This window comes from Mirounga leonina, unplaced genomic scaffold (assembly GCF_011800145.1).
Source record: "Mirounga leonina isolate KUSES-001 unplaced genomic scaffold, KU_Mleo_1.0 Mir_97, whole genome shotgun sequence".
Lineage (NCBI taxonomy): Eukaryota > Metazoa > Chordata > Mammalia > Carnivora > Phocidae > Mirounga > Mirounga leonina.
Genome location: NW_023270889.1, coordinates 3,853,197 through 3,867,422, shown reverse-complemented (window position 1 = coordinate 3,867,422; position 14,226 = coordinate 3,853,197). Strand labels below are relative to the sequence as shown.

Genomic DNA, 14,226 nt, shown 5'->3' with positions numbered 1-14,226 from the left:
GGAACAAAGGAATTACCAGGACTTCGCTGCTACAATCACTGTCCTTATTACCATCGTTGTTGTTATTCCTCCCAGAGGGAGGATCCTGGTCATCGGAGGTCCCAAAGGTAAGAGGTAGAAGGCTGAAGCACGAGGGGAATGTCTCTAGTTCGTTTATTCAGTTTTCAGAATTCTCAAAGTGCTTACCACTGTGCTTCACCCAAAGCTCAAAGTCTCTGCTGAACGCAGGCTGCACACACCAGAGTCAAGTCATGACGGACTAATTATAGGCTCGTACGTGATTCCGATCCTATTTCCCTCCTCTTTGGGGACAGTGTTCATCTCACCTTTCCCTTAGCGAGTTCCGTCCTGGAGATCTGCCAGTGAGCCAGCTGTCGGCCGGGTCCCCGCCAAGGGCTCAGAGGAAGCACCCGCTTCTCCGGTTCTTGCCCAGACACTCAGACCATGCTGAGGACACCCCCTGCCCAGAACCAGCCTTAGAATCACCCACTGTGAGACTCTACTTGCAGGGATTGTGTCTACAGATCATGAATAATTGTATCGGTGTCCATTTGTGGACACGGCTTCTGCAAGCATCAGCAACATCTCCCCCAAATGAATAAAAGACTGAACGCATGATTCTAGCCTTCTTCATCTCCTTTATTCAGGTTCACTACAGACGTTCCCCCTCTCTTAAAGCAAAAATGACAGTGACCCTCCTCCGTAACACATGTACCTGTTAATCTGCTTATGTGGGAAGCTTCATGTTCATCTCCTTGAGCCATCAACATTTACTGCAAGAGAAGAGTCAGCTTCCCCAAGCTGCCCACCCCAAGATAACTATCCCACTCCGACAGATGTCACGAAGGGCCCAAACAAGTCTTTTCTGGGGGAAAATTTTTAGGAAGTGTGCAAAGAATTCAGGGTTGTCCACACAAACTTGCAAAAGTATACTGTGTGGACAGTCTGCAGCTATAAAAATATACACATACAAAAAGACATCTACAAAATCATGGTGCCCGTTTTCTTCGATTTGCATTATAAAAAGTAGGGAGTTTTCATTAAAGGTAAACTTTGGTGGGGGCAGCATTCTAACTGTGACTCCATGCTTAGTCTCCCCTCCTCCTGATTTTCATGGAATAGTCAGAGCATACTGAACCAGCCACTGAGGAGTGCAAGGGATTAATCCTAAATAATGCATGGGCCAAGGTGAGAAATTCAAGGTTCAAGGTCAAATAGTCATTCTGCTGTCAGTAAAAGTGTCATGAGTCAGGGAAGGAGGGAAGTATTTTAATACTGCCCTTTGGGTCTCTATTTTTTTTTTCTTTCTGTTTTTATTCACTATGAATCACAACACAGTCACTGAGCTACAGCAGATAGGCTCTGGAATTTGCATCGAAGTTTGATCTCTGGCAGCCCCTGCACATTCAATGGACAAAGTTCGACGCTTCCTACACAGAGTATTCCGTTGGGTTTGGCCCACAGAGTGTCAGCAGGAAGGGCCACACAGGGACTCCTGTCTTGGTTCTAGTTTCTCATCAGGGGGTACCTTCTCCTTGATGGGAAGAAACGCACCTGGCCGCCGTGCCTCCGTGCGTGGCATCAGGCAGGGTCGCGGAGCCGCGGGGATTCTCAGCAGAGAAGGCTGTGTCCCTTGGGCAAGCCCAGCTGGGCTTACTTGGCTCCACAGGTGTTGATGTTTTTCCCATCCACAGCGTCTTCCACGAGGGAAATGTGGTAATCGGTGGACAGGGTGAAATGAGAAATACAGCCCACGAGGCCTCGCATGTATTGCCTGTTAGTGTGCAGAGCGATTTCCTTCATTCCACCTGCCGGGAAGCAAGAGGGGAGCAGGTCTCGTTAGGACACTTGAGTCTTCACTGACCAAGGTGTCCCTCGACTGACAGGATGGGTGAGGGCTGTGAGCCCCTCCAACTGCTCAGTGCAGAGCATCTGTCTAATTAATAATAACCCTTGAAGGGACAGACGGACTTGTATCGACCCGACACACAACCAGGGGCTATAAATACCCACCTCACGTGTGACTGCTGACCCAACTGACCACTTAAAACCAAACAGTGCCTGGTAAATTTTGAAATGTTGTCTAATGTCAACGGAAGGCAGCAGACAGTTAAAGGTGATGCCATCTTAACCCGGAAGAAATACACTGATATTGAAAGCTTTCAATTAAGTTCACTTTTAGGAAATATCGTTTGGATGGAGACCTATTTTCGTGTTTATGTATCTACACTAGTGGTTTCTAAACTATTTACAGAAATACTACTCATTCTAATTTTGAGAGGGGACAAGAAAGATCCTCCTTCCTCAGAGGGAACTGTCGGAGCTATATTAGGCGGGTTTTTGTTCTATAAACAAGAAAAGCATGGTTTTCCTGGTGGATCGGTCCAAAGCACAAAAGCATCTAAGTGCTTCCTGCCCCCTCAGCCATGAGTCAGAAGTTCAGAAAATGGAACAACAGAATATATGGCAAGCTTCCCAATTTCTAAGTATTTGATCTGGTGAAGTGCACCTCTTTGGGGGAACCCCACCATGACAACTGGAGGCCTAACAAGAAGACGCTGGCGTAATTTAGATTTGGTCAAAGGCCACTTACCCACATACAGAGCTCCATTGATGTTGAGCTGCCTCATCATGCCAGGTGATTTGCCTGTTCTGGCCCCATAGTCATCCACAGTTATCTTTCCGGATTGGCCATCCCTGCAGAGACCACCATTTTCGGAGCTTAGTTCAATTATGCATTCATTTTAATAAAACTCCATTTAAGTACTTACTCTGTGCCAGGCACTATGCTAAATGATGGAGGTGCAAAAATGAAAAAGAAAAAATTCCTGGCCCTCAGGAATTTACGGTTTCCTGAGGCAAACAAAAAAATTCAAATTGTACATGACAACACCGTGTCGCCACTCCTCAGCAGAGGAATGCCAGGATGGTGCAGAACACAGGAGGAGAGAGGGTCAGGGAAAGCTTCAAGGGACACTCTGTCTGAGATGAGCTTCGAAGGCTGGGTAGGTCAGGGGAAGGAGGAGGGTAACGCAAACAGGAAGTGGCAATGCTAAAGAGAGAAAAGACAGGGGGTTGGTACAGGCTGGGCATACAGAATTCTGGAAGTGGGAGGAGAGTGGCCACAAGCATTTCTCCTGAAGGGAGCCAGAGAAGAACAGAACTATAAGGGGAAGTGTGGTGGGGACATGGGGACACGTGATGAGTTCAAACAGTATTCTAAGCAAAATGGAAAGCCAATGATAGCAGGTAGAGGATTACTTTGGGGGAGGACAAAGAATGGCCGAGAAGTTTCTAAAGGACCTAGAGAGTCATCCAAAAGCGACTCTGGGGACAGTGGAGTGGAGGTGTTCATCTGTGGCAAGGGCTTTGCCATTTTCTATGCTGGTTCCCAAAACTATCTGGTCCCAGGGACCTTCTTCAAAAAACCACCTGTTTGTACAGATCTTGGAGGACTGTACCAACCCAGGCTGCACTTTTTTTTTAGGAGTTCCTTATTGATCTTCTCATCTTTTTTTACAGCAAACTGTTCTTGTTTCTTGGATTACTGGTCTCTCTTATCTCTCTGACATAGTAATATGCTTTATCATTTTTTTATCATTTATCATTTTTTCATTCAAGTCTTTGTTTCCTTCAAATTGCTTTGTTATGTTGATTTGTTCTGCTATCCATCTTTTACATCGGAGATTTTTTCAAATGCCTAGTGATTCCTGACGGCCACTTCATAGTTAAGCGAAGAGAAAAAGCACTGGGTTGCCTGGGTGGCTCAGTTGGTTAAGCATCAAACTCTTGATTTCAGATCATGAGATCAGATCATGATCTCAGGGTCGTGAGATCGAGCCCCACTACAGGCTCTGCACTCAGCGGGAAGTCTGCTTGAGACTCTCTCTCTCTCTCTCTCGCTCTGCCCCTCCTTCCACTTGTGCACTCTCTCTCTCTAAAATAAATAAATAAAATCTTTAAAAAAGAAAAAAGCACTAAAAGGTAGATTGGAGGCTCTGTGTGTAGATCCGGCTCTGCTGCCTGGGGCTTCATAGTGCTGGGATCTGGCTCAATCATTAATTCTTGGGGGACACCTGAATTTTCTACTTTCCTTACTGTGGGGGATAGGCCTGGCTCCCAGCATTCTGGAATCACACTGGGGGAAGAATTATGGGGTTCTTAATATTCAACATATGAGCTTGCCCCCAGTCCCCAGCTTCAGTTTATATAGTTTATACAGTACACAGTAGTCCAGTATTTAGTTATGCCTACTGCCACCAGCTCAGAACCTTATTTCACTTTCTCCAGAGAAATGCCTTTCCTTATTTTCCCATGGGTAGGGAAAGAGCAGTGTGCCAGCTAGATGAGGTAGAAAAGGGGCTTGGATTCTAACTCCTCAAGTAAATTCAAGGAAAGCTTTTAAAACCAATCATCCCCCTTTTAGCCCCTCCTTCACCTTCCAGAGTTTCCTGGCTCTACTCTTTTTGGGGGGATACAATAATATAAATCCGGTTGGCCAGGCCTCACGTCTTGGTAGAAACTCTTCTAGTAATGAGCTTTAGAGGTAATTCTGTTCTGTCCTCACCCTCAAGACCATACACTGCCTCCCCACTTTGGATATGCTTCTTTAGAATCCCATACCTGAATGCTGTGATGAGCAATGCCTCCAACAGCTTATCTTGCCTGACCAGCCTTTCCCACCCCCCTCACCATTACTCTAAAAAATTCCATTTTTCCTCCCACTTTATTTCATCTAAGAATTTTTCATTTTTTTATATCTCTGAAATGAGGCTATGTCTTATAATCAATGGCATCTTAGGTTTGAAAAAACATGGTATCAACTTCTAAGGTAATAAGTAATGGACAAGAAAGTGGAGTCCAGCAAGGCTACTCCCACCACAGCCTATATGTGAGCTGAGGAGGAAACCGAGCATGGTAGCCCCATGGTTCCCAGCCTCACTCTTGGCCTCACCCATGGACCTCCCCAGAAAGGGCTATGGTAAATGCTCAGGGAACCTGAACCACACACTCTATTCAGCTCAACTCCTAGAACCCTCATCTAACATGGCAAGACTGACATTTTTTTTACAGAGCTAAGTTTGGGCCTGCTCTTTGGTTTCTCAGAATATACTGTTAAGAATATGGACAGAGGAAGTAAAACTAATTTTAAAGGAATGATTCACCCGGAGTTAGTCAGAAGTCAGGGTAGTGACCTCTGTGAGGGGGGAGATATGTAACTGGGGCAGGGTGCACACAACTTCTAAAGCTCAGGTAATGTAATGTCCAAAAAAAAAAAAAAAAAAAAGTGGGTGAGATGTGAAGCATTCCTCAAAGTCCACAGGCCCTGAAATCTTATCCCACTAGAGATCTAGATCTCGCAAGATAGCGAGGCCCTCTTCCAGGTTAGCCATCAAAAAGTTCTTTCTCTGGGTGGTCTCTGTTGAGTGCAGACTTGGGAGGTCAGGCCCTCTGGCCTGTCAGTGTTAGGGAAAAGCAAGGGGGACCTTAGTAACAAAACGCCCTGGATGACCTGGGTCAGAAGCAGTAGGATGCCAGGCAAGGGTGGGGAGCAGGACTTTGGGGCCACAGGCACGTGGACAGCACATCTGGCTCTTGCTGAGCTCCAGCTCTGTCTCACCCTGTGGTGGGGACTCACCGGACAGCCTTGACTCGGTGCCACCGACCATCACTGAAGGAGCCATTAACCATGATGGACGCCACGCCACTGCCCAGGTTATAGCTAATGGCATAAGAGAAGAAGCGGACAGAATCAAGTGAAATACAGATAGGCAGGCAGCCACGAATGATTCCCATTGCAAAAAGTCCTTGGAACTCAGAATGTACCTTCCTTAATACAAAATACAACGATGTTATAAAAAGCATTAGGTTTCCAGGCTAGGCCATAAATGATCCCCCCACCCTCCAAAAAAAAAGTTTTTCTTAAAATTCTAATCGTAGTAAAATATACGTGACATAAAATTTACTTTAACCATTTTCCAGGGTTAGTTGGGTAGTGTTGAGTGCATTCACATTGCTGCGCAAGCCATGTCCAAAAGTCATTTTATCTTGCAAAACTGAATCTCTGCACCCCTGAAATTACCACTCACCATCCACCCTTTCCCTGGCCTCTCACCGTTCTGCTTTCTGTCTCTGTGACTTTGACTATTCTCAATAACCTCATACAAGTAGAACCATGCAGTATTTGTCTCTTTGTGAATGGCTTCTTGCATTTAGCATAACGTCCTCAAGGTGTTTGTTGGTTGGTTTTGGCCCCATGTACAGAAGCATCAGTCCTATAGTATCAGGAACAAGAAGGGCTTCATCATTTGTAATGTGTTTACTAGGTCAAATACTGTCTCCCCCAAACCTCAGAATGTGACCTTATTTAGAAAGAGGGTCTTGGCAGATGTAATTAGTTAAGATGAAGTCATCCTCGGTTAGGGCGGCCCTAAATCCAATATGTCTTCATAAAAAAGGGGAAATTTTTGGACACAGGGACAGAAACAGGTAGGAAAGAATGCAACACAAAGATGCAGGCAGAGATTGGAATGGTGCATTTATGAGCCAAGAAACACCAAGAATTGCCAGCAACCACCACTACCTGGGAGAAAGGGATAGAACATTCTCCCTCAGAGCCCCCCGAAGGAACCAACCCTGCCAACACCCATGTGTCGGATTTCTCTCCTCCAGAACTGTGAGAGAATACATTTATATTGTTTTAAGTCACCCAATTTGCGGTAATTTGTTATGGCAGCTCTCAGAAACTCATACATGTGTTTTCACTTTCTGAAAAACAAAACAGAACACAACACAACACAGCAGAGTGGGCTAAGCCCCAAAGGGATCAGGAGGATCTGCCCAAAATCCCAAAGCTTATGGATAGGACTTAACTTGGTGTCTGATCTGCTCCTCCCTCCCAATTTTACTCTGCTATCAGGCCTACTCAGTAGCTTTGTATTTTCTGTTTCAGTTTCCAGATACCCTTATACCCTACAGGTCTCAGAAGACGTGCACATATTGTTTACCAGAAAGAAATATCCCTCTCAGTCCAGTGCTCATTTAATAATTCTAGTTTAATTCAATTCAACAAATATTTCGTGAGTGACTACTCCAGGCTGGGCACTGGGCCAACTGCCTAGACCTCCCCTTGATAATGCAATAAAGCCTAATGTAATCACGCTTTTCAAAGAAAATGTGTTCCACCAGGGCACCTCTCCTCAGTTTATAAGAGGACATGTCTCTCTGTGACTTCACTGGCCAAGAAATAGGAATGTTGAAAGGAAACCTGGATTAGTAACTGAGCTCTTGCATGCACTCGCTCTGAGAAAAGAGCAAGAAGAGAAAGCACTTGGCTTTCCCCAGGGAACGCACGATGGGTCATTTCTGTAATCAGGGAGGCTCCGAGGAGTCCTCCAGCCCACTGACACTGAACCAAGCACACAACTTGGGTGACCTGATGAGCTAGGAGACATAGCTGTCACTCTGATCCTGAAAAGTTTACGGTTTCCTAATGCATTTTCCCACCCCCAGTGTCTCCTTGTAAGAAGCAGCCTGCAGGTGGGATTTTCAGATTTCATTATTTAGTGGCCAAATGACTTTTTGAAGGAATGAATGATGATGAAGCAGGGCTGAGAGCTGATTGGCAGAAACTGAGCTGAATCACCAGGTGTGGCTTTAATGAAAGGCAGTGAGGGGTAACAGAAAGGGTGTGGGCACTTGGATTGGACTAGCCTGCCTTGATTCCCAGGCTTGCCAATGACTAGCTCTGTGATCTTGGCCATTTGCCCGATCTCTCTGAGACTGTTTCCTCCTCTGTGAAATGGGGGAATTAATACCTTCCCTAAAGGACTGTAGGGAATATTACATAAAAGAGCATGGCACATAGTAAGATCCAAACAAATCACCCCACCATCCCCAATACACGCAGTCCTTAATGCAGCTCATATCCGAGGTTGACAATATATCTGGAGGAACCAGTAGTAAACAGAAAGTTGCTACCAAGAGTTAAACTCATCAAGCCTCTCCTGGAAGAGTAGTCATGTGTGAGAGTGAACCAACAGGCTGTAAATATGTAACGAAAAAGGTCAGGAACACCCAGATCTCAGAATCAAGGTGACTTGGAGATAATCTCAGGGACGCTAGACTGGAACGTGATTGTAATCCAGTGAATGGAAACCTTTCAGCTGTGTTTGGACAAAAGACGGGCTTTCTTCTCCTGTTCTCCAACCTGATAACGCTCCTATTCATGCAAAGAGCCAGAACGTGCTCAAGGGAGTCAACAGTGAACCCGGCAGCCAGGACTCCAGCCTCATTGTGAGGTGGTGGTTGGGGAGGCCGCTCGGTTGGCCTCTCCATGGCCTGACTCTCCCACACATGCACCCGCTCTATCCCACCCTCCAACTAACTTCCTGCTTCCCCAGATACCCTGTCACCCTCTGTTGTTGCTGTTTTTTACAATAATAAAAGACCAAGAATAGTGGTTAGCTGCTTTGGGAGAGGGCATGGGGGAGCTCTCTGGGGTGTGGGAAATGTTCTCTATCTTGTTCTGGGTGGTGGTTACACAGGTGTCTACGTGTTTAAAAATTTTTCAAAGTCATCAAGCACTTGACATTTGTGCACTTCATGGAAGTTATACCTCAGTTTAAAAAGAAAAAGTAGAAACATATGAATGAATGAATCAATGAACAGACGAATGCATGTCTGGCTTCTCTATCAAGGCCTTGTGAATCTGGTTAGCGGGACTTGGTTATTCTGATCCAAATTTACCTGCTCAATTTGCTGTGCCCGGGAAGCCATGAGGCTGAGCACCAAGGTGGGCCACCAGGAAGAGCCACCAGGTGAGGCCTTTTGGAAACTACGCGGCTGCTTCCATGCCGTGACTGCCCCCTACTTAGTCGTACCCCCTTTGAACTGCCACACAGGGCGTTTTACTAATGTCAGATCTCTTCCTTTTCTCTGTTGCATGAAAATGTTATCAAGGTCACATGGAAAGAGTGGGAAAGCCTGTCAGTCAGGTGGTTTTCACAAACCTGTTCACTGGGCTTTATGCCCCATACACAATCATAAAACATAATGAAACAAAACCACCAAAAACTATACTCTTAGCCAAACACTTTGATTCCCTTTCTTCTACTTAATCTTGTACATAGAAACCCAGAAAACATTTGCTCCAAGATAACAATTTTAATAATCAGTACCACTAACAGCTAGATAGGCCGGACCCTGCACTAAGCCCTTCACATGAATTAACGCATTCAGTCTTCAGTCCTCACGACTGTTTGCTTCTCGCTTCTACAGAGGCAGGGTAACTTGCCCAAGGTCACGCGGCCACATGTCTGACTCTGAAGCCCAGGAGGTTGACCATTTCAGACCCTGCTTCTTAGGGCGCAGTTCCTGATCGTTTCCAATCGGATTCTGGCCCCCACAAGGCCCTGGGCCATCAGAATCTCTGGGTGGTGGTCCCAGGAATCCACCTCTGAGACCAGCTCCCCCCACCCCGCTGACTCTGTACAATGACATTTTCAAACCACTGGCCTGCACTCTAATTCCTTTCCATGCCCAGCCTCCCGCGGCGCTTCCTATATCTGTGCTGGGTGAATGGATGTGCGAAGTGACTGCCCAGAGGAAGGAAGGGAGGCCGAGGCAGTGACGTTGCAGCTCCAGGCCCAGGGATGGGCGGGCGCAGACGTCCACCTCTGTGGGGGGCCAAGCGGGGCATCCTTCACGCAGAACATAGCCACCACTCCAGGCTAAAAGAAACACATCGGGCCTTATTTTCAGAATCCGAGGGAGAACTGGCAATAGAAGAAAAATGCAGGGATGCAGGGGAGCCGTCAGAAGGGTGTCCCGGGGGTGAGGGAAACGGGGGCTGGCCAGAGCCGGAGGGGAGCTGTGGGGCAGCCCTGAGCACACTTCCCCTGTCCGGGGCCAGCGGTTTAGGGGGGAAGCTGGGCCTCCCACCCACGGCTGAGCTACTGTTTCAGTTCCCTTTTCTGGGCACAATCAAGTACTTGAGGCCTTGGTGAGGTTAACCACAGGAAAACCACAAGAAAATGGCTTCGCGGCAGCCAGCCTGAAACTGGGGTGTGAAGAGCTCTGTGTTTGACCTCAGGGCCAAGGGGGGAAAGGGAGCCGAGACCGTGCTCCCACCGGCCGGCCTGGAGCTATCAACCACACACTCTCTCCCAAGTCCCCGACAATCACAGGATGGCATCCCTCAGCACACTCTGCTGTTTAGGAAAAAGTGTGATGTTGGACAAGTGACATTTCCTCTCAAAATGCCTTTTATTCAAACTGAAAGGACTTAACATTATTCTACTCGGGCTGTCAGTAATCCCCGTGCACGATCCACAGAAGCCCCAGAATTAAACCTTCATCTTCTCCACAGGTCAATCATCTTTGTTTTGAGTCCAACCGAGTCCATATCACTTAGTGACTTTGTGCTAGTCACCAGAGGGGGAATTAAAGCAGGAAAAGCCAGAGAAATTCCTCCCCCCACAGAGCAGATAGACCATCCAGAGACCAGGCAGGGGTTTCAAACCTTAGCGGACACAGAATCACCTGGAGAAACAGCTAAAACAGACTGCTGGGTCCCACCCCTAGAGTTATTCTGGTTCAGGAGGCCAAGGGTAGGGCCTGAGAATTTGCATTTCTAACAAGTTTCCCATGACAACTGATGCTACCGGTCCAGACCACGTTTTGAGAATCATGGGTCTGGACAAGTATTTCTAACCTCAAATAAGGATGTACCACCACAGTCTCTACTGAAGCTTCCGCATGTCACACAAGCCAGTGCCGGCCCTGGGCAAACCCAGCTCCCACCCACTGTGGTGGGGAGGAATGGTCTAGGTCATCCTTTAGCTACTTCACAGCTACATGTGACAAATCTGAGAACAGTCTCAAGTGACTCAAAAGAGGTAAGTACTTCCAGGACTGCCTTATCAGTATCACCCAAGAAGCATTTGCAAAAATCCAAATGTTGGGTTGATCTACTGACGCGTGAATCTGGCTTTGCAGGGGGAGACTGGAAGGCAGGCAATCTCCTTCCCAAGGCCGCACAGCTAATAGGGAGCAGAGTCAGAATTTACAGGCAGGTCTCTCGACTTTAGTTGGTCTCATCTGTCTGAGCTAGTTGGAGCTGAGTACTCATATCCATGCTCAGCACTATCAAAGTCCTCTTTCTACTACATCCTAGTTTGCAAGTGGGGAGCATACGGCAGCAACATTTTAGAACAGGGGTCAAAAAATGTTCTGTAAAGGGCTAGATGATAAATAATTTAGGCTTTGCCATAGAGTCCCTATTGAAACTACTCAAGTGTGACACCGTAGCATGAAAGTAATCAGATAATATATAAGTGAATGAGTATGGCAGAATTCCAACAAAACTTCATTTACAAAAATGGGTGATGGGCTGGATTTGGCCCTCAGGCCAAAATTTGCCAACTGATGCTCTAGAAGGTGGATGCTGGAAAGAAACACCAGGAGCCTCAAATAAGCCTGGTCCTTCAGGCAACAGTCCATTCCAGCAGACTGGGTGCTGGCTTATTTGGCATCACTCTGTTTGGCATGATTGGCACTGTCTGAGACAAATCACAAGGTGATGCTGAAGACAACTGGAGAGCGGTTACCTGAACACCAGGGCTCCATCTCGAAGGCCCAAGGAAATGAAGTCACTGTTGGGTCTCATGGGGCTGTCTCCCCTCCACATCAACAGACCATCTTTGGCAGTTGTCTTAAACCTCATGAATGCATTTGATCTTGATCCTGATACCCTGGGGAAAATACACAAATAATTGCAACAGATCAACCAGTGTCCACCAACGTCCATTCTGAATAGTCCCACTTTTGTCTGCCAGCCCCGAGGAGCCAGGTGTAAGGGTAGTCTGGCATTTCTGACACGCACTACCAGGAAATGAAAAATGGCATCACCACCACAAGCTACATGATGGGCCTAAAATTCTGGATTGCTCATTTTGCAGCAGTGTTCCCCTCCCCACATGTGGTGAAATTCCACGAGAGGGCACTTGATGAGTCACAGATTAGCCAGACTCTGGCCAATGCCAGCATCGAGGCTGTACCCTCAATATACACCTGTCTTCCCTCCTTCCTGTCCCACCCTCAGGGGGCCTTGGAATAGTGTTCCCCATTCCCCAACAGAAAGTGAGCTTCATAATTGCCAAGAGGTTCAAGTTGGCAGCTCTCTGGGCTATGATCACGGCTACGGATATCTCGCTCTGGCAGTGACTGTCCTTGAGGGCAGAGGAGGGGCGACCGGACAGGGGGCAGAGTGTCAGTCAGACAAGGAAGGTGGCTCAATGGGATCATGGTCTTGAGGCTGCTGGGGTGGAGGCAGGGTGGAGAGGAGCAGGAAGCTGAGAGGAACGGAGGGGTGCTCAGACGGGTCAGTTCCTGCCCCTACAGCCATGGCTGGGGATAGGATCACAGGCTTACGGGTTCTTACCAATCCCTGGGAATAGACTAGTTCAGAAATCTAGTCTCACTAAGGTGACCAGGGTTTCATCTGATATAAGGAGAAGGGCAAGCATGAGGTCTTTAAATAGGAAGTGAGACAAGAGTAAACATAATTCAGTATTGCTCCTAATATGGCACTATTGGGAAAGTCTCCTTTTCTATTTCCCTATCCCTTGTACCATCCCTCTGTGTCGCCTACTTGCTCAGGAGCTGTGGAGTGTATTCAGTACAGACCCTCCTCAACTTACCGTGGGCTTACACTCAGATAAACCCATCATAAACTGAAAATATCCTAAGTCAAAAATGCATTTAATAAACCTCAGCTACTGAACTTCGCAGCTTAGCCCAGCCTAACTTAAATGTGCTCTGAACACTTCCACTAGCCTACACTAGAGCAGAATCATCTAAAACAAAGCCTATTTTCTAGTAAAGGGCTGACTGTCTCAGGTAACTTACTGAACACCATACGGACAGTGAAAACCAGAACAGTTGTACGGGAAGAGAATGGTTGTAAGCACATCGGTTGTTCATGCTCGTGATGGGGTGGCTGCGTGGGAGCAGCGGCCACTGCCCAGCCCCGTCAGAGAGGATCCTATCACACATCACTAGCCTGGGAGAAGATCACAGTTCCAAATTCAAAGTATGGTTTCTATGGAATGCACATTCCTTTGGCACCATTGTAAAGCTGAAAAATCATTAAGTCAACCCGTCATAACATGGGGACTATCTATAGCGAACAGTGGAGGGGTATCTTGTCTAGGCTTCCCAGAGCCTGACCTAGACAGGAAGAAATCAAGTTTACCTTCCCCATGCAGGGCCTCAGAGTGAAGCAGGGAGAAGCAGGGTCCATAATGGTGACTTTGCCACCAGGCCCGGTGCAGAGAATCCAGCCCTGGCCCACTCCCTAGAGACCTGCTTTTTTCCATCTTTTACTCCGGGTTCCTTCCTTCCCTCACTTGCTTTGGATACATTGATTAGTGTAAGCCAATCATAATGGTTCCATTTCTCTTGCAGTGATTGGTTTAGGGGTGGACACGTGACCATATTGTTCGATGACATAAAGGAAATTTATCAGAAGGATTCTAGGAAAGACTCTTTTCTTTTAAAAAAGTGTTGCATGAAAAAAATTTTTACTTCCACTGGATATTGCCCTGATGTATAGCCATTTTACGAGTGTCTTATGGACAGCTGTCTTATAACCATGGAGGGAGTGCCCCTGGAGAATATCCTGAGGATAACAAGGCAGAAAGATGGAAGAGACTTAGGTCTTTGATGATAGAGTTGAATCTCTGAATTAATCAATCCAGGAACCAGTCTAAGTCTGCACTGCTTGTTACATGATCTAATAAATGCCCTTCATGTTGAAGACATTTGAGCTGAGTTTCCTGTTACTTGCAGCCAAAGGCATCCAATGGAAACAGACCCTGATCCTGACTTTTACTTGCAGCTTCACGCACATGCATATGTACGTGCATGTACCCACATGTACACAATTGTTTTGGTTTGGGGACCTGCACCTCCTATTCTCACCAAACCCCTCTACTCCCCCAAACCACCTGGTGCCTTGTACTAAGCCCCAGGGGGGTGAAGACTTGGGCCCCTTTCACAAGGCCTTGTTTTCTGGGGACTGAATGCCCTTGCATCTTAGGGGAGAAAGGGCTAAAGAAGGAAGAAGCTCTCTCTGGGCCCCATGCCAAGACAACCTAGATAAATACAACATGAGATTAAAGAAATGAAGTGATGCCCGTCTGGTGTGCGTTCAGAGTTACCAGG

General features: G+C 47.0%; 1 protein-coding gene across 3 annotated transcripts in view; it reads right to left on the bottom strand.

The window, feature by feature from the left end:
- Positions 1-618: 618 nt before the first annotated feature.
- Positions 619-14,226, bottom strand: part of LOC118006540 (pikachurin) — a 175,785-nt gene continuing 162,177 nt past the window's right edge. For all 3 annotated transcript variants that reach the window (XM_034999242.1, XM_034999243.1, XM_034999244.1), the window contains 4 exons: positions 11,610-11,753; positions 5,639-5,722; positions 2,594-2,697; positions 619-1,808 (listed from right to left, as the gene is read on the bottom strand). In XM_034999242.1, the coding sequence (XP_034855133.1) occupies positions 1,654-1,808; positions 2,594-2,697; positions 5,639-5,722; positions 11,610-11,753 (487 nt within the window). In that variant the 3' untranslated portion in view covers positions 619-1,653. The remainder of the gene's footprint in view (positions 1,809-2,593; positions 2,698-5,638; positions 5,723-11,609; positions 11,754-14,226) is intronic.